Below are 27,539 nucleotides of genomic sequence, written 5' to 3' on the forward strand. Positions count from 1 at the left end.
GACTCACACCACCGATCCGCGTAAGTGGGTCAATGTGGTTCGTGAGTGGGTCGTCGGGTTCAATACGGTGTTTGTGTGGGTGGGTTTGTGGGTAAATCGGTGTGTTCGTGGTGGTGGCTCGGGTGGGTTTCATGGTGGTGGGTGTGGGTGTTGCCTGGTGGGTCTGGTGGGTGTGGGCTTGGTTTTTTTTTTTTTTTTTTTCTTTGTTGTGGGCTGTGGTGGTGGGGGTGGTGGTAGTGGTTGTGGTTGTGTGTGTGGCTGTGATGGTTGTGTGCAGTGGTTGTATGTAGTGGATATATTATTTTATTATAGTGGATATATTATTTTATTATAGTAGATATCTTATTTTATTGTGATGTTTATATTATTTTATTGTGTTGAAAGCTAAAATAGATCCACTGCTGCAACATATGTGTAAGTAAAATAAATAAAATAACTTTTTGTGATACCAAATAACTAAATTTTTAGTTCCACTGTAGATGCTTAGGAGGCAAACTGAAAGGTTATAACTTTGACAAATACATTACAAGCGTGAAGGGATCAGTTGGGTTGACCTTTGGGCTATACCTCAAGCTATCAATGGGGTTAGCCTACATGGTAAGGCCCAATGACAAGTTACATTGGCCATCCATATGAATGTCTGCCTAAGGCCCATTAAGCATATGAGAGAGTGAGAGATCAGAAAGGACAACAAAATGATAAAGGCAAGAACCATTGGTCAGATGAAGCACAAAAGAAAAGACAATGGGTATGGGGCAATCTCTAAAATTCAACAAAGTTCAACAAATATTTAATGGAGAGAGAAAGAGAATGAATGATTTGCAAGAGATTTGGAGGAAGGTAAAAGGAAGGGAGACTGAGATGGGCTCTTGTTGGGCTCTTCTCCAACACCAAGTACTTATTTAAGCAGACAAAAGCAAGTAGTGGAGTTCGAAGAGAGTAAGAGTGTCTCATTCTGTTTTCTTTTAACAATACCCTCGTAACTTCTCTGCATTCCATCTCTCTCTCTCTCTCTCTCTCCATTGGATACTCTCTTGTCTTTCACATAAGCTTCTTTGGAAGAATGGAAGGAGAAGAAGGATCATCTGCCACACCAAATGTAAATAAAAGAATATTCAAAAGAATATGTGTTTTCTGTGGTAGTAGAGCTGGATACAAATCTACATTTGGTGATGCAGCTCTTGAGCTTGGTAAACTGCTGGTAATATATAGTTTAATTAATCAACATAACTCAAATTGACACAAATTCTTCATTCTCTTCTTCTTTTAATCCTGTTAACTTGTCATTTACTATTTTTGGAAACCTTTTGCATGTCAATCAGATTGAGCTTTTTTAGTCAACAGGTTAAGAGAAAGATCAATTTGGTTTATGGTGGAGGAAGTGTAGGTCTAATGGGTTTGATCTCTCAGACTGTGTTTAATGGAGGTTGCCATGTTCTCGGGTATACTTCATATTTTTATATTAATGCATGAGTTTTTGTGTTTCATTGGATTGCTATAAGATAATTTACATGTATCTTTTATTTCATTTCTATGTTTGTATAGAGTGATTCCTAAAGCTCTTTTGCCTCATGAGGTACTATTTCATGCCTATAGTATATACTGTGCTTTCTTTATCTATCTTCTTTATGAAATATTGGAACTGATCAAACCCCACTTGCAGATATCAGGAGAAACCATAGGAGAAGTGAAAGAAGTTGCAGATATGCATCAAAGGAAGGCAGAAATGGCAAAACATGCCGATGCATTCATTGCTATTCCGGGTAGGATTTCTTGGCTTGGAACACTTCCACATTGTTTTTTCACCATATTCTTATGTATTTTTCAATTAAATTTTCAATCTTTTTAGGTGGTTATGGAACCATGGAAGAATTGTTAGAGGTGATAACATGGTCTCAACTTGGAATCCATGACAAACCAGTAGGATGAGTCTCTTGAAATTCTAGTTTCCAAAATGTTATTATTTGGCTTATGATATTCATGAGTTTTGATGTTTGATTTTGAATTTTGTGACAGGTGGGCTTGTTGAACGTAGATGGATATTATAATAGCTTGCTTGCCTTATTTGATAAAGGAGTGGAAGAGGGTTTCATAGAGGATTCAGCAAGACATATTGTGATTATTGCCAATACTGCAGATGAACTCATAAAGAAAATGGAGGTACATAAGAAAAATGAATATACATTTCTTTCTTCTTCTTCTTCTATTTTATTATTATTATTTTCAAAAGCAATTTATATAATGTTCAAAAGGTCATTATTTAAATATTATATGGTGGGTCAATTACTGAATTATTGGGGGAATGACAAAACAAAGTTGCCGTCAAAGTAGGGAATGATTTGTTATTGTTTTTTATATATTGCAGGAGCATGAGCCTGTCCATGACAAGGTAGCACCGGGACAAAGTTGGGAAGTGAACCAATTGTTAGAGTCTAATGTGGGAAGCCCAAAGATCTAAGATCTTAATCACCAATCTGTATATATTGCATATATATGTTGGTGTAATTCCATTTAATCAAAGAGAAACAAGATGGCAAAAGTAGCCAAATATCTCTCTATCACTCTATCTTCCTCTCAAAGTGGGAAAATCCCAAGATCCTAAAATTTTAATCATCCATTTGTATATTCATGAACGTATGTATTTAGCAGCTGTGTTAAAATCAGTCAGTAAATCTATTCTCTCTCTCTCTCTCTCTCTCTCTCTCTCTCTCTCTCTCTCTCTAAAGGTCATTGACTATGTCAAAAAAGCATAATATGTGACTTGGGACAAAGTGGGGTAGGGGACAGAGAAGAGAGAGCTAGAGCCTAGATGGTTATTCTTTATGGTGATTATTGTTTTTCTTTAGGGTTGGGATGCTATGAAGAAAGGCTTTTCCCACTTGCTTCTAATTTATGTTGTGTTGGTACTAAAAACTAATTGTTTACTAGATTCTGATGTGTGAATTGGAATCTTGTGTGTTTTGGCTTAATTGTTAACTGAGGCTCTATATGCCTATTACAAAATTGACACGTTTGTTTCTTGATGCCTTTTCAACTCCTAAGATTAATTAATTGGGCAGTGCTCTCCTACTTGATTGTTGAAGCCAAATCTCAATGTTAAGATTTTGTCCCCACTCTTGAAGCTGAAGTGAAGGGCACAGAGGAGGCCAAGTGTAGAATCACCGCTAGTTTCTTTATGGACCCTTTTCATTCTCATCACCAAAAGAACAAAACTCCCTTTGTCTGGATCCAAAAGAAACCCCAACCTATACTCCATCTTTTCTTATTGCATTGGATGCTCTAGAATGTCGAAAAGAAATGGAATTTTCCATGTGGCAAGAATTCATTGCAGAAAATTTCACCAATAGGGAGAGAGAGAGAGAGCCCAGGGCTCAACATACCCCTACAAATTGTTGTCACTACATAGTGATAAATGACAATTGTTCATGCTACGAAATCGATCATGATAAATGAACACTAATCATAAATACTAAACTGTTAAAAATGATGAGTTTGATCATTTAACCGTTATTCTAACACAGAATCTACGTCATCTATGAAAGTTTATTCAAACTCTCTTCAATAATTAAGGACCACATGATCCAGCCAATTGATAAGATTCATTTACAAAAACAATTACAAAGCCTTATGATAAGATTCATATGGAAACTTCTAAAAATTCACCCTTTTTTTAATTTTTAAAGAGTCACCTTAGGATTGAATAGATTGAATGCACTAAATGGTCAATTTCTAATCCAAGAAATGTGGCAAATGCGTTTTTCATACAAAATAGAGAACCAGAATTTATCCTAACTAGTCATAGACCTACGCGATGCGTGGGAATATACAACTATTTTGTAACATAGTATAATGTATAATTTATTCTATAAAACGTACTAAATATATTATTTTAAAATTATTTTTCATCTCTCCATCTCTACAAATATATCATTCTATTATTTTGAGTTTTTTTTTTTTTTTTTTTTGAAAAACTTAGGTGCGTTCGATTGATATTATTCCATTATTTTTTTTGAGATAAAAGATAGAAATACTTTTTTTTTTCAAGTGATCTATATTATTCAAACTTTTTTATAGTGTGTTATGATTTTTTTTCTATAACTAAAATTTTTAAATCCAAAATTAACTATTTGAATTTCTCATTCTCTTAAGAAGATTATTATGATAAATAAATCTCATCACAAATTTATAATGGATATTACTCAAATAATTTATAGAAAAATTTAAATACATAATCATTTTACTTCTAAAATATCTAAAAATTAACTCAAACCAAAACTATAAAAGGGATAGAGAGTACATGTGATAAATAACTCAAAAAACACACCACCAAAGTGTATCATCCAAAAGTAGAGACCAAAAAAAAAAAAATTCATCAATCTAAATTAGAGTTGTAAGAAAAAATTAATAATAGAGAGAGAGAGAGAGAGAGACCAATCACCTTTTTTGGAAGAGAATGTGAGACAAATAACAAAATTATATAAAAGAAGATGAGTAGAAGAATATTCAAAAGAAAATGTATAGCTGTAAATATCAAATTATCTAAGTCATGCTATGTAATAAAATAATATTAAATCATTTTGTAATTTCATAGGATAACATGTAACAATAAAGAAAATAATATTAAAAAGATAAAAATAAAATAAAATATAACCGAATCATATCAACCTAAAGTAGAGTTAAACATAAAAATTCATCAATCTAAAGAATTGAACATCCACCAAAAGAAAGAATATATATATATATATATATATATATATATGGAGAGAAAGAGAGAGAGAGAGAGAGTATTCACCTTTTTGTGTGGGCAAAATATGGATTGAAAGAAAGAGAAAATAACAATTTTTTATAGTAAAAAAAATTAGAAGAAGAAAAGTCAAAATAAAAGAAAGATGAATGGATAAAGAAATTGTAAGGTTAAGAAAATATTACTGTGAATGAACAACCAATGAACATATGCTTATGCTTGATGTTGAATATTTGGTGTAAATGTCTTCTTTTTTTTTTTTTTTTGGGGGGGGGGGGGGGGGTTGGTTTTAATAGGCAATTGCAGATGCATAATTGAATTCAACATGTAATAGTGATTTTTATTTATTAAAAAAATGGTTTTTTTTTTTTGTTTGTGGTTTTGTTGTGTAATGGATGTTTATGGATGCAGAATCGCCGATGAACATATGCTTATGCTTGGTGTTCAATGTTATCCTATTAAATTCTAGGACTGTTAATTGTGAATTCAAATAGTTAGCCGGTTAGGCTTTAATGGAATAAATAGGGAAGGTGAATGGGTTGTGGTTAGCTCAGTCATTATGGAAAGGATTCTACATAATTTATCCAAAAAAAATGTGGAAGGTGAAAAATAAGAAAACATTCAATGGATAGTTGAGAGCAATTGGAAATTTATAGTGTTAAAAATAACATAGTTAATTGTAGGGGTGGCAATTGAAGGGTTTGAACTTGAAAATAGCTGTTGAGGGTCATTTGTGGAAGCCCAGGCAGACAGAAAGAAAGCCCAATAATAAGGGCAACAAAGAATTGACAAAATAGATAGCAAAAACCCATTAGGCCCAAGCGGCGAGAATAATGGATCACAGACCCAACGAATAAACAAATGGGTCTTGAAGAGGCAAGCGGGTTCAAAGAAGCCAGGAAAGAAAGAAATAGCATCCCATAAGCAGTATATGAGGTAGAAAAGCAAGAAAGGGTCGCCGCAGACCCAACGCAATGCAAACTAAGAGAGTATGGGGTTTATGGCAAACCTATGAACCCCAAGAATAAGAATAAGGTTATTGGGCTGAAGAAACCCAATGAAGTTAGTAAAAAGCCCATGGGAGTGTGGAATTAGCAAACAGGCCGAGGAAGCCCAAAGAAAGCAATCGGGCCGTGAATGCCCAAAGGAAAGCCCAAAGGGACGTAGGAGCCCATAAGTAAAAGTAAAACAGTGCCCGTGACAAGCCACTGAGAAAAGGAATAAGGGGCTGGCCCAAAAGAGGTCCAGCAGGATTAAGTTATTACGGCAAGAATAACAGTTCAACATTGCAGGAAATAAAGAAAATCAAGAGTGGACCAAAAAAATGTAAGGCCCATCATCAGATAAAGCCCAGCTCTTGAATGGAGCGGGAAACCAAAGAAAAGCCCACATGAAAGGTTAGAAAACACAGACAGAGAGTCTCCAGATCACGGCAAATGCATGAGCAGCAGGCAGACTCTTGGACATATTTGAAAGGGAAGCACGCGCAAGGCCTAGGCACCACCAGCCTATACCCAGCCAATATAGGACGTGGTGGGGCCATGGGCCAGAGGTAAGAGGTAAAGGGGGTATGGTTTGGTGGTGGGCAGAGGGGAAAAGATTTATTTTGCGGTTCCTGCCCAAGCCCTTTTGGGAGATACGTCCTATTAGGATGACAGACTACCAAAAAGAGGCAAGTTTGAGGGGAGAACCGTTGGGTGCATGCCTTGAGGGAAAGAGAGAGAAAACATTTATACCGTGGCAGGAAAGAAGTGCTACGGTAGACTGAGGAACAAAACAAACCTGCCTTTGTCTGGCAAGGGTGAATGTCGCACAGACTTGGTGGTCGGCAAGTACACCCACACCAGATAAAGGCGGTTAAGGGGCAAATTGGTAAAACATTGGTCACGGCAGGCACTATAAAAGGGCCTTTGCCGTGCCCTTAAAAAGGGACCAAAAAACAGAGCATTCTGGGAGTAAAAAGAAAACAGAGTAAAGAGAAAAGAAAAAGAGATAAGAAAGAAAACGGAGAAGAAAAGAGAGGAAATTGAGGAAAAAATGAGAGGTAATATAATGGGCATGCACCAGTAGTCATTTTCCCTCTCTCCCCTTTCAAATCCTGCTCTTTTCTAAAACGTAATAAAGACTCCTTTTGGACAATAACCATTCAGGTCCGACTCCCTCAAAGCCATTAATCCTCACGGCAAGATCTTTTTCCTGGGAAATTATTTGCACTGAGAAGAGGCGATCTCCCCTCTTTGGTTTTGTTTCGGCAGACTAAACTTAAAACTTGATTTATGCCCATTTGATTAGTTCATATTATTTTCTTTCTCCTTTACTTTTTCTGTGAATGACATTATCATGACTGTAATCATGCTTTATAAGTAGGGATTACATAGTCATTTATTTAAATAGTCAGGATACTCTGTTTTTGTTATTATTATTATATCTGCCTACCGTAACTCGTCTGAAACAGTTCTGCTTGCCGTAAGCTTACTCCTGGTAGACAAGGCATAAGTTTGTGCACAAACCAGTCCAAGTTGAGTTACAATTAGACCGGTCCCAACTCCTTTACTCAGAAACATTCGGGCCCATTACCGCAGGAGGCAGCCCAGCTCAACACACAATATACAAAAAAGGCCCCTACAATAGCTAATTGTGTTCAAAGGGGAAAATGAAGAGTTAAGAATTGGAAAACAGCTGAATTAACTGTGAGTTGGATTTAATGAGTTAAAGAATGTGTATAATTGCGCTATTTATTTATATATTAATATTGTTTAAAAAAATGAAAAAGAAAAGAATATGACATGACTGATGATGTGGCTCAACTGGAGCGTAGCAACAATAAATATTATGTTTCAGTTTTTAGATATAAATAGATGTAATAATCAAATAGCACAAATTAGCTATAAGATATAAAATGCAGGTTCAACTTACAAATTGTTAAAGAAAAATAACAAAGAAACAAAGTTGTTTGGTTTGTACCATTGTGATCATTTGTGTGAACTACGAATAAGCAAAAGCTAGTATGAAGTTTGCAGGTTGAGGAGCAGTGACTCAAGCTTTTCTCCCAAAGGTACAACTTTGAAGAAAAAAATTAAAAATAAAAAGAAAACGAGAGAGAGAGAGAGTCTACCTAAGCTGTCTGTGATATGGACATTTTTGGAATTTGAAGGTTGAAAATGATCATGCTTAGAGTTTGAGACCATTTGATAACTATATTGATTTTTAAGTACGATAGCCTATGCCATGCAGCCTTTAATGTAGAAAATGACTGGGCAAACATCAAAGGAAGATTCCCACACCCCCCCCCCCCCCCCTAAGAGAAAAGCTCCTTTTCCCTTGATAGGTAGCCAAATGAAGTAGTTTTATATATTACTTTCACTGTCTAGAAGCATATTTTCAAGTAACAATCCAACAGTCAAATTACTCAGGCCATAGGCTAGTTAGCAATGTCAATGTACCTCCTTTAACATTAAGAGCACTCAAAAACCTAAAAGAGCCTCTAAAGGGACCCTTAAAGCCAGATCAATTTGAAGACCAGCATAAAAAATAATAATAATAATTTTTTTTTTTTTAAAAAAAAGGGAATTGCAAACTTTAGGAAGGGGATCAGTACTCTCGGTAGGTGCTTAAAAAGACTCAGTGGGGCAAACCCCCAATGATAGCCAGAACACTAAATTTTCTAGAAGGTAGTGCCGTGGCTATGGCTCAATGCCCACTCACTCAATCGCATATCACAAAAGCCATCTAGAGTAGGCCTAAAAGCCAGAGCAATAGTATGATTGTGCCAAAGTGCAGAACAAGTCCATCAAGAGCTCTAAAGAAGCAAAAAAAGAATACTTGACCACTAGAGTGGTCAAGAGTGCAAAGTTGATTAGGAAAGTTGCAGGAGGTGCAATCACCTGCTAACGTTACTAGTACATTATCAACAAAATCAGTCTCCTCGACAGTGAACAAACTAATCGGAATCGACCATGTGTATTTGTTCCAACATTCCAACCAATTCAAAGTCATCCTCTCCTATCACCTTAATTACCACCTTCTTCAACTTGAATCAAACCATTCCTTCTCATAGGTGCATCAACATTACCGGTAACTGCATTTTTTATGTCTCAACACTTGATTTACAAAGAGAATTATGGCCAATTTACTTGGGTGATCAGCGGGCAATGAAAGCCACTAGGAAAGTTACAAGAACTGGTGTTAACAGCAGATAATTAGAAGCTTTGATACTCCCAATTCAATTCCTAGTTATTACCATGGCTTGCTGATACAGCAAAGAAACCACAAAGTGACAGTTTTTTCTATGCTGCCATACCTTTTAAGTCGATAAAACCCTTGCATTGAAGGAAAGCATGGTATGAACTATAAGATCGCATGGATCCAACATTAGAATTACTTAGGAGGAAAATAAAAGGACATCTATCAAACCATTTAATTCATGCAGTACATGGAGTATAAAAAGCCAATCTTTTAAAAGAGGTGAACCAATGAACTACAATATGTTAGATCGCCTAAGTAATTAAAAGGCTTTCTTTCCACATTCAGAACCCAGTAATCTCATTTTTTTCCTACTACATAATTATATGGTATAATACAAGAAGGAATGATTAACCTAATAAACAATTGAGAATTCGTTCAGATGAATATTGTCAGAAGCATTTCCGGTGAACAATGGAAGGTCCTGTTTCATCATAGTCTGCCTTGGTTATATGCTGATTTTGGGGAAAGACAACTTTGGCAAGTATTGCACCTCCCACCCATGCTGAACACACTGTCAAATTCTCTGGCATATATTCTGGAGCCTGTAATGAACAAAAAAATTAGAACAAGAACTTGCATTATAAAAAAGGCAGCATACATGTAAGGTTATGTCAAACTTGCTAGGGTAAAACTCCTGGGAGGAGTAAAATGAAAGCAATTGATAAACCATATTAGTTTCGATATTATTAATGCATGTTGCTCAATACGAATATATCTAATCATGATTGACGGTATTCCTGGGAACTAATCAAGCAAATGCAAACCCATTTAACAAAAAGCAATTGAACCCAACGGTGGATTCCATTGCAATAGAACTCTTTAATATACATCAAGCTGCAATTTTTCCACCATTTAACTAACAAAGTCTGGTTTTGAGTAATATTTGTCACATAAATATCTTAGGTTATCAAAATTTACATTTGTTACAATAGTTGCATTTGAGCATACTTTTTCATAGAATCATTTCAATAGTTGCAACATTGTAAAATGCTAAAATAGAAGCATTTGAGCGTACTTTTTTATAAACTAAACAGAAACACCATATTTGTGATTATAAATATGGTAGATAATAATACATTTCAGAAGATAAATTTTCAAAGGCAAGAAAATAACACTTATTGTCAATAATAGAAAGATATGAGAATCCAGACTTCAGATTATACATGAGAAATTACAGAAAATTCCAGAAATAATGATTTAATGATTATTTATGCACTAGAAGCAAAGGGCAAGAAATATAACAAAAAGTGAACCAAAACTTTTGCTCAAAAAATAGCCATCAATTCAGGTTTGAGAATCACAGATGACCTCAATGGCAATCAAGGCAAATCATGCTCTCTTTTTTTTCTTTTTTTTTGATAAGTAATAAAGGTAAATCATGCTTACACTATATTTCAAGTCCAAATCAACTATCACAAGCAGTAGAATAGAGTTAAAAAAGTATAATTCAATAGACAAGGTAGCAAAAAATGGGCTGTGATTTTTTTTTTTTAATTAGTAAGGGGCTGTTTGGATTTGTTGTTTCCATTGCTCATAACTCTGTTTCCATCACCCATAACTCAAAAATGGTGGAATCCACGACTGAGAAGTCTGTTTGGTTTTTGTTTCCATCACTCAATTCTCTAATTTTTGAGTGATGAGTTATGGAAACTGAAAACACATTTTAGGTGTTTTCAGTTTCCAAAACTCAGTTTCTAATGGAATTTTCGTAATTAAACACACACTGAGGGACCCACTGTCAGAACAACAGTAGCAACTTTTGACTTTTTTATTTTTCACTGGGTTTGGTGAGTTTTCCTTTCACACTGGTCTTCTTCTTCTTCTTCTTTTCTTTTCCCTTTCACATTGGTCTTCTTCTTCTTCTTCTTCTTCTTTTTTCCTTCTTTTCTTTCCTTTTCACATTGGGTTTCTGGGTTTGGTTGCTTTTTTTTCTTTTTTTTCCATTCCTTTTCACTGGGTTTCTGAGTTTTTTTTTTTTTCTTCTCTTTCTTTCTTTCTTCGTTCACTTCTCATGATCTTTTCTCTAACACACAAACACAAACCCACAAACATGTTTATCCACACAAACCCACCAAATAGAAACAAACAAAACCCACTAAAATTAAACTTAGAAATCTAAACATATGAAGTTCAAGATCCACTCAAAATTTAACATCAAGATCAACTTAAAATTAAACAAAACCCACATGATTTTTACTAGGTTTAGGGATACAGATCAAGATCGTCTTTTCCCCACAGTGCCGGCGGCTTCGAGCTCACCATCAGAGCAAACAGAGACCAAGCTGAAGAAGAAGAAGCCGTAGAAGAAGAAAAAGCAGCAACCATTTTGAGAGGTACATATAATGAAAAAAGGTTGCTGCTTCTTCTGTTAGTGGGATGCTTTAAGTGATCAGGTACGGGTCTGACTTGGTGATCAGGAATGGCTCCCACAAAAAGGTTGAAATATTTGAGTGAAAGAAGTGAAAACAATGTCCAAACGGGTTGGGTAGTGGAAATTGGGGTATTTTAAGTGATGAGTGAGGAGTGACGAAAACTGAGTGAGGAGTGATGAGTGATGGAAAATAAAAAAACCCAAATAGGGCCTAAGTTACACATGCACCTAGTTGGCCTTGAACCTACAGCCTCACCCTCCATCCCACTACTATTGAAAAAGGAAGTGCCATTTGGGCAAGAACACATTAACAAGATACGCACGAAGTTATAAACATTAGTTTTTGATTTTTAGGAAAGAACAAACAATAAGAATTGAAATATCTAATAAATCCCTTTTCTGATGAAATGGGTTACCTTGACCAGAGCAGGACGAACAGCAGATGAGGACAGGCTAGCTTCTTTCTGAAACCTGTCTTCAAAACCTGCAGCCAAAAGTAATTTAACCACCAGTCAGCAACTATCAAGCAACAATTTCCCCATAAACTAGGTCCCTGACAAGGCACATGGCAACATGATGTTAGGTGGGACTTGCATCACAAATACAGTTCACTATCCAAGCTCATAAATTCCTATATTCTATCTTACAATGTATGTTTGATGGAGCATCTCCATCATAAAACCTAAAATAATAACCTAAAATTCAGAACATTTTATGGATCATACCAATAGTGTGGGCTTACTGGTTTATTGATTAGGTTTAAGCTAAAAGGATTATTGAGTTTGGACTTAACTATTTAAAATGGGCTTGCTGGATTTTAGTTGGGTGTTGGGTTAATAGGTTTAGTGAGCCAGATCAGGCTGGTTAGAATCTGACCTGGTCTTATCTCCAGCTTGGGTTGGGATAGTTGGGGGAAATTCTCACATATCAATCAATTTTAGGCAATTAATAGACTATTTTGATAAGCATATCAATACTGCAGAAAAACATATTAGTCGTACTGAGATAGGTCATTCAGCCACCCCAAAGCAAAACAATTCCATAACAAACATTCCTTACCATAAGTTCTGCAACGGTGCAAGGATTTATCAAGACAAATGGAACCAAAAAGATGGCACTACAGGCAGCACATGTCCCTTAACATTATCACACATGCAAACATTTCTTACAGAAAGCATACATAAAAACCACAGAGATCTATGTACTATTCAAGAAGCTGCAATCCTTGGCAAATTCAAACACGCACAGTAAAAAGGCTTGCAACTAGGAACTTCAACCTTTTCAAAGTCACTTGTGAAGTTTAGGCTAGCACTTGTCAATTTCTCCAGACCCAAAAAGTTTAAATGCTTTATAAATATTTCATTTTGTCTAATAACTCCAGAGCTCCCTCTCCATCTCAAGGCAAGGTAAATTGGAAGAGGAATACAGAATTTGAGGAAAGAGAGTACATTTGTTTGTTGAATATGGTAAGTTGTAACCTGAGTTATTATAGATGTACTCTCTCTTGTTGCTTCTCATCTAAGTCTAAATAGCATGGTATGCCCAAATCAGGAAAAGATTTCAAAGGAAAATCAGAAGAGCCCTACACATAGGGATACCTAACAATAAGTAAAGATCCATTTGAAACTCCTAGGATTTCATAAACAATGAATTTTAAAAGAGGTTTCTAACGAGAAGCACCCAAGAGAGACAGACAGAAAGAGAGAGGCCATATCATATCAATGAAAATAAAACACACCAGGCATCGAAGCAGTGCCACCACAGAGTACAGTGTTTTCTAGCAGCTGCCGGTGGTTATCAGATGACACTGTTGATATACTCCGAACTAGCTGCTCAACAATTCCATGTGCCTCTAAACCCAATAAAGATGGTTGAAATAAAGCCTCGCCAACAGTATATTTCTCTCTTCCAATCGTTATCACCTGAATAATAACCAAGTGTTATGTTTTAGATGTATAACATGCTGACACACTTAAACTAAATATACCTGTCATAAAGCATACAGTTCATTGAAGAACTTGGGAAGCATTTACAGCCAATGGGTAGATTACATTTGATATATAAATAACGTATTTGACCTACCTATCTTGCGAATTTTGTGATTAAATTTGAATTTATAAAAGATAATGATTCTCAATGAAAACAAATCAATTAAGAGAATTAAGTTAGAATAAAGTTAAGGAGTGTAATTTCAAAGATGCAAGAAAAAGAGAGAGTATCATGTACTCACTTCAACATATCCTCATCTCAACCATTCAAAGTTGGCTACTTCCTGTTTTTATAATTCATTTTACTAAGGCTCAATTTTCATTAAACTAAAGCTATTTCCTATTTTTATAATCCGTTCCTTTCACGGCATTTAGTGCACTTACAAACACTTCATTTTGCTATCTTTCATTAATCAATAAGTTCCAAACTAAATAAAAATAAAAATAAAAGTACCAAGCATGCGCACGCGCGCGCACACACAAAGAGAAAGAGAGAGTCCATTTTGCATAGTAAGTTAATCAAGACACTGTTCTGGAATTATGTAAATTTGGTTCTAGAAGGCTCAGAAAAACACAAGGCTACCCCAAATGAATTAATTATAAATCAGATGCATTACATCATAAGTTAGAAAACCTTGAACACAAACCTGTCCATCAGGAAGGGTATGCTTCTCTATCTGGCATGAATTTTTGGTCTTGTCATAAGCAAGTTCATCATCCGCACAACACGAATATTGCTCTTTTATTTTCTCAACATCAGACATGCTGATATTAACTAGCGGATTAGATTTGTGAAGCTCTTGAGCAAGTAACTTTGTCAAATCAATACCTCCAATTTCAAATCTTCTAGAGGCAATATGCTGAACGGCACCTTCAATTACTGGAGCAATATCTGGTTAAAGCCAAAAGAAGAGGGAAAAAAAAAATCAGTCAGCTCAAATGTTCAATTGTGGTTTTCTTAGCCAGTGGACCAAAAAGTCTCCAATCCTCTCACTACGTACTGATTCACACAGGCATGCCAAGCATTCCTATAGAACACTAAGAAGTTTCAGACTTTAAGTTACATATACCTATCTTTCCATGACCAATATCGACAGTGCATCCTGAGATACGTCCAACGGCATATAGTGATAACACTGCTTGCTCTGATGCATAAAAGCCTGAGATGTTGAACGTTTCAAACATCAGCTGCACCAATTGTTCTCTGACAGCCTGCAAAAACAATTATGTACTTTTTCAATTTCAAAAGGCTAATCTTATTATATATATATATATATATATTAAAATAAATAAATAAATAAATAACAGAAATTTGGAATATTTGATGTTGGCGAATTTCATTGTAGAGAGAAGAAAAGGAAACGTATTGAGAAGTGGGTTTTAATGATTGAAAACCGCTTAACAGCGTCATAATACCACATAAACCCTCTCCAACCCAATCAAAAAACCCCCCTCCATCACAGAAAGACAATCCATATTAAGCATGTGCACATGCACACTGAAATGGCCAACAATCAACCATTAATGATTCGCAAGGGCTGATATACAAGGTAGAGATTCTTAAAAGACAATCCCCACCCCTATGCACTGCCAATATTGTTTGTTTGGAGGTGTTGTGGTCAAGTGCACATGATGGCATGTGAGTGATGGTGATATCAACTCTGATAGTCATCCATATAGAATGTGCAGCAAGAATGACATGTCTTATTCAATAATCTCATTAACTAAAATGATAATAATATTGGAGTTGATAATATGAATTATAAAAATAATAATAAGAAAACAACAAAGAGTTTGACAAGAAACAAGTAAAAAAAATTCCTCACCTTGGGGGTAGAAAGGGGATCTGTAAATAATATTTGTCCTTCATTGCCCATCTCCCATCCAAGACCAGAATATAGAACATGGTGCAACAGATCTTCCATGGCATCCCAGTCTCTAATGTAACCTCGAACAACTGGATCAATAATAATTTCCTCAGACAATGAACTATCATCCATTGATCCATCTTCAGGCATGCGTTTCATTTGGGTAGGAATTATCTGGATCACATAGGAAAAAATAAAGAGTTACAAAACTGCCTCAAGTCAAGAACATATGAACACTCCTTACATGCAGAGACAGAGCCAACACAAAACATATCATGTAATGACAACGCTCCAAAGACAACACAAATGTACATGAGCAATCACAAGTGAATATGGTTCTAAGTAGAACAGCTTCTAAAAGGAAGTGTTAGGTGGTGGACAGAAATCCAAGAGGATAGCCACAACTACCAAGTTTCAGAGAGTAATAAAACACAATATTCAACCAAAAAAAAAAAAAAATCTTTTTTTCCCAGCCTCTGTCAGCAACCATGCCAAGATTAAGCAAAAGCCTTCACCCATCTATCTCCAATAGAACAGGTAGCCTTACTTCAGTATTTTCCATAAACCAACATATGATAGAAACACTTTTCTTCTATGTACCTCAGTTTTCTAAGAAACCAAACAAGGAGTGAATAAACCTCACTGACCTCCGCTCTGCCTAACCTAGTACAACTATTTGGCTTTAATACAGGTTGATCATCATCTCTCCAATTACACCAAAGTGGAAAATATGGTGGAGGAACAATTCATACATTTAATGGTGTAGGGATCTCACTTGAGCTTGTCTGAATGGTCTCTCATCCTCAGGGACAAGTAATATTTATTCAATTGTAGACTTTATAGACTCTCTCTTTAAGAAGTACTTTGTATACACATCCTTTGTACATGAGGGACCTCAATTATCCAAACATTCTACTCCTTTCTATTCCTCACTTTCTCAGCGACCAAACAGAAACTAAAACAAAAACCACACTCTCAACCCAGCCCTAAAAACATCTACTTTCCCTTCCTGTCAACTCAAAACCCCAAAACTTCCTTCCTTTTCCTCTCTTTCTCCCCAATTTTCTAACCAGCCAAACATAATCCTCCATTTAATAAACCTTCCCACACGAATTTAGCTCATCAGGTATTCATTTCACATTAACAAAAACAGTAAACAAAAAAAATCTCACTTTCAAGTATCTACAGTAATAGAAAGAACTTCACATTCAACTAACCCTAACTCACTAAAACAACAAGAAAATAACACTTCAACTCATATTCCCTTATTTTCCTTTCTACAACTTTCTCAGCAACCAAGCACAAAGAAAAGCCAACCCTAAAAATAACTACTTTTTCTTCCCGTCAGCTCAAAACCCCAAATTTCCTTCCTTTTCCTCTCTTTCAACGCAATTTTCTAACCAACCAAACACGATTTCCCATTCAACAAACATTCTCACATGAATTTCACTTTCACACCAACAAAAACAGTAAACCAAAAAAAAAAAATTTTAAAACCTCTCTTTCAATCATCAATAATAATGGAAAGAACTTCCACTCCACTAACCCTAAGCTCACCAAAACAACTTCAAAGCTTCAACTCAATTTCCTCTACTTTCTTTTCTACAACTTTCTCAGCAACCAAACTCGATGAAAATCCAACCCTAAAAACAACTACTTCCCCTTCCTGTCAACTCAAAACCCCAAATTTCCTTCCTTTTCCTCTCCTTTGCCCAATTTTCTAACCAACCAAACATCATTCCCCATTCAACAAACATTCTAACACAAATTTCACATCAACAAAAACAGTAAACCCAAAAAAAAAAAAAAAAAAAAACTCTCTTTCAATCATCTAACGTAATAGAAAGAACTTCACACTCCACTAACCCTAAGCTCACCAAAAACAACGAGAAACATAAATTTTCAACACAATTTCCTCTACTTTCTTTTCTACAACTTTCTCAGCAACCAAAACCCAAATTTAAAAACCTACTTTCCCTTCCTGTCAGCTCAAAACCCCCAAATTCCATTCCTTTTCCTCTCCTTTCTCCAATTTTGTAACCAAACAAACATGATTCCCCATTCAACAAACCTTCTCACACGAATTTCACATCAACAAAAACAGTAAACCCAAAAAAAAAAAAAAAAACCTTTCTTTCAATTATCAATAATAACGAAAAGAACTTCACACTCCACTAACCCTTAGCTCACCAAAACAACTTCAAAGCTTCAACTCAATTTCCTCTACTTTCTTTACTACAACTTTCTCGGCAACCAAACACAAAGAAAAGCCATTCCTAAAAACAACTACTTCCCCTTCCTGTCAGCTCAAAACCCCAAACTTTCTTCCTCTTCCTCTCTTTCAACCCAATTTTCTAATCAACCAAACATGATTCCCCATTCAACAAACATTCTCACACGAATTTCACATCAACAAAAACAGTAAACCAAAAGAAAAAATCTCAACTTCCACTCCGCTAATCCTAAGCTCACCAAAACAACTTCATAGCTTCAACTCAATTTCTCTACTTTCTTTTCTAAAACTTTCTCAGCAACCAAACACAAAGAAAATCCAACGCTAAAAACAATTACTTTCCCTTCCTGTCAACTCAAAACCCCAAATTTCCTTCCTTTCCCTCTCTTTCAATCCAATTTCCTAACCAACCAAACATCATTCCCCATTCAGCAAGCCCTCTCACACGAATTTCGCATCAACAAAAACAGTAAACCCAAAAAAAAAACCCTCTCTTTCAATTATCTACAGTAATAAAAAGAACTTCACACTCCACTAACCCTAAGCTCACCAAAAACAATGAGAAACATAAATTTTCAACTCAATTTCCTCTATTTTCCTTTCCACAACTTTCTCAGCAACCAAACAACCAAAAAAAAAAAAGGTTAAAGCTTTAGAGTACCATGGAAGGAGCTTGATCGGGAATGGCAGGACCGGCTTTGAGGAACTTGGAGCCGGCATCGACCACCGCAGCCTCCATCTAAAGTTTCCGTTTGAATCAAAAAGAAAAAACCAAATCCAAAACCCTAAAAGCTTTTGAGCTTGTATATATATATATATATATATATATAAATTACAATAATAGCTCCGGTTCAAAGCTTTCTATTAGCGTTTTGTTTGGGAAGCGAGAAAATAAAATAAAAAAAGAGAATGGCTTTTTTTTTAGTTGTATTTAGCGGGATGAACTGAACAATTTGAATCTAATGATAATAACACTTTTTTTTTTTTTTTTTTTTTGGTACTTGTTCTTTCTTCGGTGCCCTGGTAGTCTTTGTTTGTTTGACTCTTTTTTATGTGTTTTTTTTATTTTTTTATTTATAGGAGAAGAGTAATAAGTAATAACGGTGAGTCTGAAAAAATTTAATAGTAATATTTTGAGTAAATTTTAAATTCAACCCATAAAATTTAGGGGTGTTTGAATTTTATTCTTTAAAGTTTTGGGATATGAATTTTACCTTTAAATTTGGAGTGTTTGGATTTTACACTCTAAATTCTGAACTTTAGGAGGTTTTGGGGTATAAAATCCAAATGTCCCAAAACTTTAAGAAGTAAAATTCAAACGCGCCTAAAATTTAAAGGGTAAAATCTGAATTCTGAAATGTTAGGGCGTAAAAGTTAAATACCTCCAAACTTGAGGAAGTAAAATCCAAATTTTGAAACTTCAAGATGTAAAATTCAAACACCCCCAAACTTTAAGGATGTAATTTGCAATTTACTCTAATATTTTTTCTCTTTTTTTTTATAAATAATAATACTTAATTTACTTCTTTTTTATTATTATTGAAAACTTAGGTTGTATTTGCCATGACCTTAAAACAGATTTTTTTGAAATTTTCTTTTTTTTTTTAAAAGTGCAGTTAATAATTACAATTTTGGTGATTGAATAGCTCGAATTGAAAAAAAACTCTAAAAATCTGCATTTTTTAAACTGTAGATATGGTGTGATTTGTAAACGCAATTCGGCTAAAATTACACTATCAAACGATTTCCTTTTTTGCATTTAACTTGTTAACATGTGTTTCCTCTACAAAAACACCTATCCAAATGGGCTCTTAAACTACTAAGGTTGCACCTGCAATTGAAGGTAAATTGCTCTCAATTTTGTAAAAGTTGGAAAAGAGTCTTTATATGGGCAAAAATTTCAAGTTTTTTGACTCAATAATCTTTCAGGTTCAATGAAGCCTATGTGTAAATGTTTATGGGTCAAATACGGCCTGCATCTTAACTCCCTAATCTAAAAGTATATGAATATGGGTTGTGTTAACAGGCACCTTACGGTGCCTGTTAACAACACATATTGCGGCAACTTTTCAGGTTTTGGGTTTTGACAACTTTTTTTCTTTCTTTTTTTAAATGAGACCCAAAAAGGGAAATCTCAACAAGCACCTTGCAATGCTTGTTAACATTTCCCTATAAATATTATTGAAGATAAATTATCTAATCAATTCATGTATGAACACACCTAATTTCACAATATATTTTGGTGTAAGCTTATGACTAGATTACAATACTTACACACGAAACCACCACTAATAGACTGTTAAAATTGTGAAAGCTTTGTGCTGAGTAATGATCCAAATGATAAAGAACGGCACTAGGTCTAACTTTACTTTGAATGCAATTGATAAAAACTACAGGTTGCTATAAACTAATTCCCGCTGAGGTTGAATTCCTCCATTTCACTCATTTTTTAATTCTTTTTCTTTTCATACTATATTTCTCAGTAAAACTCCTACAATTTTCTGTTGATTAAACTTTCTAGGAGCATACCAAGTTCTTGAGCATGGTCCATGGTCAAAAAGTATTAGACATTTAAGTTACACTGGAATAGTTAAGTAGAAATGAAAACGGGTCAAAGAAGAGGAAAAAAAAGTATACAAATGGTAATCAGCATACATCAATTGCTTGCCTAAACCAAATTTATATACAAAACCAAATAACTTTAATACTGTATCATATCAGACTTGCTGCAAACGATTCATGGCTGCAGCAGCATGGACGATAATCCTGCAGGCTTTCGCCCTCGGTGATCAAAGCCACGTCCATTAAATTACAGTAGTTTGTATCCAGTGAAAAATGGCCATTGGTTGCAGAAGCTGATGGTTCACCATCCTCCACCAAAATTAAGCTGGATTGCTCGCCAATGGAGGAATCATTGTCACCAGTATCCTCAATGACAGGAGGTTCAATACTTAATTTCTGCATGTCAGTCAAAAGAGCTTCAAGGGTAGTCCAAGTCTTAGAATTTTCCTGAGATGCAAATTTCACATCCAGAACTGGAGTCTTGAAATCCACTGCAGAAGCATAAGAAAATTCAAGAACTTTCCGCAGAATGTCAGATCCAGACTTTTTGCTTTCAGTAGCAGCAACTAATTCCAAGCTTGCAACAGCTCCTTCCTGGGTAGTATCAGAGACATTCTCAGTCTGACTTGGAAGCACACCATTTGAAATATTAGTATTATCAGGAACTGACATGTCACTTATCTCATTGCTCACTTCTTCAATTTCATTTTCCTTCACTATCTGATAGGAATCCGTTCTTGCCACATCAGGTTCAGCTGAAGAGACACCAGTGTCAATTCCTGTGGCCTGACAATTGTCTTCTCCTCTGTCATAGTTCTGGCATTCGTTGTGAGCCCACTCAGTTGTCTTCTCTGAGTAGTCATCATTAAGAGATCTAGTCACATTCCTTTCACCCTCTAAAGAAGTATCGGATGAAGTTGAATCTTTCATGCTCTGTGCCCCATCTGTTTTATCATAAGAAACTGAATGATCTGTATCTATTTCACATTGAACTCTAGCTGAATCTTTTTTATCGTCATTTCCATCTTCTTCATTTGCAAACTCAGGGGCTTTAACTGCAAGAGTTTGAGTATATGATGGAGGCTGAATTGAAGTTGAAGATACAAATCCTGCCAGTGCTGATGCCAAAGCATCATCAATTGACACAACTTGCTTTGGTTTATCCTTTAAAGGACTTGTCACTGATTCTGACGCCAAATTTTCTTCCTCATCATCAACATTTGAAAACTCAGGAGCTGTAACTACTAGACTTGGGACCACCAAAGTAGCATTTACTGAATCAGACGTATCATTAAAAGGGATGGATATGGCATCTGAACAAAAATCCTTCTTATCTGATTCAAATGACCCATAAATATAATTAAGACAACCATTTACACTACTGTAAAAGGAGTTGGTAACTGATTCATTGCTAGAAAATTCAGGAGCACAAATTCTTGAGTGAGATGGCAATTCAGAATTCTCTGATTTCTTGTTTAGCACTTCAAGTTGCTGCTCTACTCTCTGGAGTCTTGCCTCAATGCTGCCTATGGGCTTCAGCATGTTTTCTTCAAACCTCAAAAAAAGATCTTCAATTCTGGCCACTCGAGAAACAAGTTGGTCCATGGCTCTTTCAAGATGAGTATATGGCGGGTTATCAGGCTTGATTTCTAAAACAGGAACTTGTGGAGGGTTCTGTAACTGAGCTGGACCAGCACCATCACCATTCACTTCTTGCAACTTGACATCTTGATGGACAGTTATGCTGGATTTTCCTTCCTGCGGAATTTTAGCAGCAAAAGTTGTTGGATCAGTTGATCTTGAACCAGACTCTGGGAATTTCTGCATTTCCCTTGTATCAGTAGTGCGTTCAGTCGACTTGGAAAACTGCAAAAGGGTAGGTACAAGCATGGCCATAAGAGAACTTCCAGCTGAGTTTTCAATCTGACCCTCTTGATTTTCAGAATCAGCATCATCAACAGGATCCGCAAACACAAACACTTCATCAACATAGACACACCCTTTACTCTGAAGTGAGAGCAGACGAAGTGTGAGGGATGTGCAAGGACTAGCATCAGTAATCTCTGCTGTAGCCTCATATAACTCCTGAAATTTTTAAGATTAAGTGAAAAAAAGATAATGAAGAAAAAGAAGAAAAGCACAAAAGAAAAAACTGAAGGGAAACATGCAAGCAAAACCAGGCTTGAATAGTCATTACCCTAAGCATTCCATCTTTTGGTAGTATCCCTTCCTAGAATTTTTTTCTTTATTTAATAAGTAAAATGACAAGTAAAACTGGCTAGAGAGCCTCCCCAGATTTGGGGAAACAAGCCTAACAATTTTTTTTGATAAGTAAAACAAGCCTAAGAAATAAAGGATAAATTACTCAAATTTCCCCTGGATTCTCAAAAATTACACCTACCTCCCTTGTATTTTTTGGAATTACAGTGCAGTAGCAGTTAAGAGATACCATAAACAGAAAATGAAGATTGTCAATTATACCCTTACCATTAAAAAAAAAAAATTGCTTCATCTCAAGGGAGGGGGGATGGGTTTGAAATTAAAAGATTTATGTCATTTATCCTCCTCCTCCTCCTCCTCCTCCTCTTCTCAACCGTAATATTTCACTTCCTTTTTATCTACAAGTCCTATATTTACAAACTCAAAACCACCATCAGAGAATCCAACTTGAACTTCATTCCATCTGTTAATCCAAATCTGAGGATCCCAATCCCAAATGAAATACCAAACCCAACCAGAATCCATATGCTAACCCCAAATCCATATAGAAGAGGTTCGACTATCAGCAATGAGCATTGCATATTCTGTAATGTCATCTTAGCACTGTGTGGGTTCCCCTCGGAAAACCAGGTTTGTTGAGCGGCTTTGCTGGTTGCAAATGAGCAAAACTCAGATGTCAATGGTCTATCAGTCCACACTGACAACAGAAATTGCAGTGAAAAAGTAAAACTTTGGCTTATGTGAAAGGTTCAAGTGGTGGCTGGATTTAACAAAAGCAATGGCTTTTAGCCATGGAAGGTAGAGGGTTGGTTGAAGTCCCCCTTAAGAAGAGACTTGTTTTCCCTTGGATCATCAACACCAGGTTTCATTTCATAAGAAATGAAGCCTCTATGACAGTGTGATCTGCAACTTCTGTTTGGACAAGGATCTCACCACCTGCCCTGGGGTAGGGGGAGGGGGGACCTATTGATTAGCTAGGGGTATTTTTCTTTTTTTTTTAACCATACTATGTGATGTAGGACAAGGGGAACAACAAAAATCTGACTTAGAACTCTTGGAGCAGATCTGGTAACACTTCAGTTTAGTGGGTTTAGGGTTAGGTTTTGGTGGGGAAGATCTGGAAAATAATAGGGTTATAGGGTTTTCCAATGGAATAAGGATAAGTAGGGTTTAGGGATGAAACAAAGGAGAACAATCAAGGTTTGGGCGGCTTTTCCTGTGCTTTGAACAGCGGTCCGTGAACAGTAAATAAAATAAAAGATAAATAGATAAATTCTAGGAATCACACCTAGACTTCCTAAGCATCACACCTAGGGTTCCTTGGCATCACACCTTGGAGAAGGTTGCATCACACAAACCATAAAGAAGCATAGCTCTTAAATTCTGAAAAAATTCATTAATAATTAACCAACTCAATAGAAAGTACTACAACTCTTTAAATAGAAGACTAAAACTAATCCTAATAGCACTAGGATTTCTTAAAAACCCTAATAACACTTGGACTTACTCCATAGGCTTTTACTACTAAGCCCAACTAATTAACCAAACCTAAATAAAACCCAAAAGAAGATCTAATGGACTGTTAACAAAGCCCATTCCAGAATATTATGAAATTACAAAATTGCCCTTGAGACTTAAAATCAAATAAAATATAACAAGTTTGTCTTCTCATTGCCTCCTACATCACTATGATAATTTAAGTTTTCCATTTTTGATTCCATGGCGGTTAATTAATGGGATGGACTTCAATTATGCCATCCATAAAACTTAAGGAAATTACCTTATCCAAAAATAAATTAACCAAAACAATGTCCTCGTGAGTTGAAATTTTGATCATCTGCACTGTTCGTCTGCTTTGATCCTATTGCTAACTAGGACATATGTGAAGAGAACATGTTTCCTCTTTTATTTTTTGTAATTTTTCCTTTGTGTTTCTTGGGGAGGGGACAAAAGTGTATACACATGCAGGCAAGCGATATATATCAAGACACTCTGGCCACCATTTCAATAGCATAAAATGAGGACAGAAAATACTTGAATAAGTACATGAATAGTCATCAGCATACCTGTTTGCTTGTCCATTCCATGCTATCAGCCTTTGATGGCACAGCGATGGTTTTATTCTCAACCACAGGACCACAAGGGGCTTTCACTTCAACCCAGCCATCTTCATTGGTAGTCAAATTACTACCATTTTTTATCTCTTCTTCACCGACACCTTTTCTAGGCCCATCCAGATTGGCAGTAACATCTTTAATGTCAGTTGTGAGCACTTCCTCATCTCTGGCAGCAATACCGCAGCGAACAGTACACAGATACTCATTGTCTTTCTGTGGGCCAGATTCATAGTATATCTCATAGACTCGAGCAGTACTTCGAACATAAACCTGCCTCACCTCATGCTTTTGCGTGAAACCAACTGTAGTGCAAGAAGTTCTATATCATTTATGAGGATAATGTGCAAGGTTCCAAGCAATTTTCTCTTCTACTTTCACTAGAAGATAAATCGATAAAGTTTTTGGAGGATGTTTGTACGTCAAGAGCTACTTAACAAACCCAACCAATTTTACCCAATTTTTGAAGTCATAGAAATTGCTTCTATATCTTTTATAAGTAATTATACTTGTTAAAAAAAAAAGGAACTACCTCATAGAAATATAATCAAACAGAGAGATTGTGGTTTTTGGGGAGTGGAATAGAAAAGTCCCAAAACATAGAAATTGCTTCAAACTACCTCATAGAAATTGCTTCTATGCTTTATCACCTACAAAATTGGAACAAATATCTAGAAATGACCAGTGCATTCAACGACTGATAGTTGAATTCAATAACAAAGAAACAATATCAATATTGCTGAAATGATCATCAAGTTTTATCATGTTTCTAGACCCCCATAATGCTTCGTTTAATTATTCCATTGCAGCATACGTAATCCTCTATTAAGCTTAGTAAAGTTTTCATGCTGGAAAAACCTAACAAAAATAACATAAAACTCAAAATCTAACTTTAGTTTCCTTTGATTTTTCAACCAAACAGAGAATTGCACCCCAATCTTTGCGAACATAAATTCACTAACCCTATCCCTAATTTCTTCTTCTTCTTCTTCTTTTAAAGGAAAAACAATAAGGTGCAAAAAGAACAGATGACTAAGTCTAACAAAGAGAATTAAAAAACCTATAAACATAAATTTTCTTCTCCTTTGTTTTCTCAATAAGCAAACAGAGAGTAACAACCCCAACCTTTGCTAAAATAAAATCACTCATCCTCTTCAAATTTCTTAAATAAATAAAAAGTAAGGTTCAAACAGAACAGATAACTAACAAAAATAATATAAAAACTCAAAATTTTAAAATTTTCTCAAGAACAAAACAGAGAGTTAAAACCCAACATTTGCCAACAAAAATTCACTAATCCTATCCAAATTTCTTCAAAAAATAAAATAAAAGCTCAAAATTTTAAATTTTCTTTTCCATCTTTTTCTCAATAACCAAACAGAGAATTAAAACACCTACCTTTGCTGAAATAAATTCACTAATCCTATCCAAACTTCCTCCAAAATACAAAAATAAGCAAAATGGAACAGATTATGAACAAAAAGAATACAAAACTCAAAAATATACTTTTGGACTCCTTCCTTTTCTCAAAAACCAAACAGAGAGTTAATACTTAATCCTTCACCATTGCCAACATAAATTCCACTAATCCTATCCAAATTTCTTTATTTTCCTTAATTTTCTCAATAACCAAACAGAGAATTAACCCGGACCTTTCACTAACAAAAATTCACCAATCCCATCCAAACTTCTTAGTATCAAAACAAGTAAATAAAGGTCCAAACAGAACAGATAACAATTCATCTACTTAATCCCTTACCATTGCCAACATAAATTCACTAATCCTATCCAAATTTCTTCAAAAAAATTCCTAAAAACTCAAAAAACTAAATTTCCTTTTCCTTTATTTTCTCAATAACCAAACAGAGAGTTAACCCAAAACTTTCACTAACACAAATTCACCAATCCGATCCAAACTTCTTAGTATCAAAACAAGGAAATAAAGCTCCAAACAGAACAGACAACCATTCATGTACTTAATTTTCCCGGAAAACATTCCAATTAACAAAAAGAAACGAGTATAGTAGCAAAACAAGTAAATAAAGATCAAACATATCATATAACAATTTGCGAAACCAATTCTCCCGGAAAGTCACACTCATTCCTCAGAAAAAATTTTCCTGGAAAATATTCCAACTAACAAAAAGAAACGAGTATAGTAGCAAAACAAGTATAGAAAGATCCAAACATAACATATAGCAATTCGCGAAACCAATTCTCCCGGAAACTCACACTCATTCCTCAGGAAAAAGTTTTCCCGGAAAATATCCCAACTAACCAAAAGAAACGAGTATAGTAGCAAAACAAGTATAGAAAGATCCAAACATAACATATAACAATTCGCGAAACCCATTCTCCCGGAAACTCAAACTCATTCCTCACGAAAAAGTTTTCCCGGAAAATATCCCAACTAACAAAAAGAAACGAGTATAGTAGCAAAACAAGTATAGAAAGATCCAAACATATCATATAACAATTCGCAAAACCAATTCTCCCGGAAAACTCACACTTATTCCTCAGGAAAAAGTTTTCCCGGAAAATATCCCAACTAACGAAAAGAAACGAGTATAGTAGCAAAACAAGTAAATAAAGATCAAAACATATCATATAACATTCCGTGAAATTAAATTTCCCGGAAAACTCACACACTCTAATTCCAAAAAGAAATAAAAAGCGAGAATTGAAATTTCGTTCTAGAACGTACTTTTGATCTCGCAAGGGTTCGAATCCGGTGAGGGAGGGCGCAGAATAAGCGGGGATTTGTCGGGTGTGGTTGGATTTGAATTGGCGATTGTGGTGGTTTCTTCATCTTCTTCTTCTTCTTCTTCTTCTTCTTGATCGTTGGAAAGATAGGACTCGAAAGTGACGGAATTTACGAGAGAGCCACCGGCGATGGTCCAGTTCGTAGAGGAGCTCGGAGAAACTGCGGTGGTTGTTGCGGTGGTGGTGGTGGTGTTTTCCGATTCCATGTTGGTTCGTTTTCTTTGCGTTTGGGTTTTGTGACTGTGACTCTATCTCTGTGTGACTGCTGCTATATAAATCTTTTTCAGATTTCTTTTTTTACTTTTCGACTGGATAATTTGTGGTTTGCGTTAAATTAACTCTACCAAGTTAACCTCTCAAAAAAATAAATAAAAACTACACAAGTTTTGTAATTTTTTTTTTTAAAGGAAAATATAAGTTTTGTAATTGAT

General features: G+C 35.4%; 3 protein-coding genes across 5 annotated transcripts; 1 reads left to right on the top strand and 2 right to left on the bottom strand.

Annotated features, from left to right (window-relative positions):
- Positions 1–399: 399 nt before the first annotated feature.
- LOC115983551 (cytokinin riboside 5'-monophosphate phosphoribohydrolase LOG1-like) lies at positions 400–2,685 on the top strand. Of its 3 annotated transcripts, none has more exons than XM_031106256.1 (7): positions 403–1,201; positions 1,345–1,442; positions 1,546–1,576; positions 1,664–1,763; positions 1,850–1,920; positions 2,017–2,160; positions 2,366–2,685. In XM_031106256.1, the coding sequence occupies exons 1-7, from the start codon at positions 1,064–1,066 to the stop codon at positions 2,456–2,458; spliced, it is 675 nt and encodes a 224-aa protein (XP_030962116.1). In that variant the 5' UTR covers positions 403–1,063; the 3' UTR covers positions 2,459–2,685. The 3 variants fall into 3 exon arrangements, with proteins under 3 accessions (XP_030962115.1, XP_030962116.1, XP_030962117.1); XM_031106257.1 differs by having other exon boundaries at positions 1,114–1,201; positions 1,323–1,442; XM_031106255.1 differs by having other exon boundaries at positions 400–1,201; positions 1,546–1,763.
- Positions 2,686–9,125: 6,440 nt separating this feature from the next.
- LOC115987441 (actin-related protein 7) lies at positions 9,126–18,423 on the bottom strand. Its single transcript, XM_031110979.1, has 7 exons — positions 18,111–18,423; positions 15,175–15,390; positions 14,419–14,560; positions 13,996–14,240; positions 13,099–13,282; positions 11,777–11,844; positions 9,126–9,531 (listed from the first exon to the last, which is right to left on the bottom strand). Exons 1-7 carry the CDS (start codon positions 18,186–18,188, stop codon positions 9,379–9,381), a joined length of 1,086 nt encoding a protein of 361 aa, XP_030966839.1. The 5' UTR covers positions 18,189–18,423; the 3' UTR covers positions 9,126–9,378.
- Positions 18,424–19,934: 1,511 nt separating this feature from the next.
- LOC115986607 lies at positions 19,935–27,361 on the bottom strand. Its single transcript, XM_031109802.1, has 3 exons — positions 27,050–27,361; positions 24,298–24,650; positions 19,935–22,096 (listed from the first exon to the last, which is right to left on the bottom strand). The coding sequence occupies exons 1-3, from the start codon at positions 27,312–27,314 to the stop codon at positions 20,162–20,164; spliced, it is 2,553 nt and encodes an 850-aa protein (XP_030965662.1). The 5' UTR covers positions 27,315–27,361; the 3' UTR covers positions 19,935–20,161.
- Between the last annotated feature and the right edge of the window lie 178 nt (positions 27,362–27,539).

This window comes from Quercus lobata, chromosome 4, assembly GCF_001633185.2.
Source record: "Quercus lobata isolate SW786 chromosome 4, ValleyOak3.0 Primary Assembly, whole genome shotgun sequence".
NCBI lineage: Eukaryota > Viridiplantae > Streptophyta > Magnoliopsida > Fagales > Fagaceae > Quercus > Quercus lobata.

What these genes read in the sequence shown, in the direction of transcription:
- LOC115983551 (XM_031106255.1), top strand. Translation starts at nt 1,064, where the DNA reads ATGGAAGGAGAAGAAGGATCATCTGCCACACCAAATGTAAATAAAAGA. An exon ending in TTGGAATCCATGACAAACCA is followed by an intron (nt 1,921 to 2,016) that starts GTAGGATGAGTC and finishes ATTTTGTGACAG; the next exon opens with GTGGGCTTGTTGAACGTAGA. An exon ending in AACTCATAAAGAAAATGGAG is followed by an intron (nt 2,161 to 2,365) that starts GTACATAAGAAA and finishes TATATATTGCAG; the next exon opens with GAGCATGAGCCTGTCCATGA.
- LOC115987441 (XM_031110979.1), bottom strand. Translation starts at nt 18,188, where the DNA reads ATGGAGGCTGCGGTGGTCGATGCCGGCTCCAAGTTCCTCAAAGCCGGT. An exon ending in ATCCCCTTTCTACCCCCAAG is followed by an intron (nt 14,561 to 15,174) that starts GTGAGGAATTTT and finishes TTGTTTTTGCAG; the next exon opens with GCTGTCAGAGAACAATTGGT. An exon ending in TGGCACTGCTTCGATGCCTG is followed by an intron (nt 11,845 to 13,098) that starts GTGTGTTTTATT and finishes TTTTGGCTGCAG; the next exon opens with GTTTTGAAGACAGGTTTCAG.
- LOC115986607 (XM_031109802.1), bottom strand. Translation starts at nt 27,314, where the DNA reads ATGGAATCGGAAAACACCACCACCACCACCGCAACAACCACCGCAGTT. An exon ending in GAACCCTTGCGAGATCAAAA is followed by an intron (nt 24,651 to 27,049) that starts GTACGTTCTAGA and finishes CTTGCACTACAG; the next exon opens with TTGGTTTCACGCAAAAGCAT. An exon ending in TGGAATGGACAAGCAAACAG is followed by an intron (nt 22,097 to 24,297) that starts GTATGCTGATGA and finishes TAAAAATTTCAG; the next exon opens with GAGTTATATGAGGCTACAGC.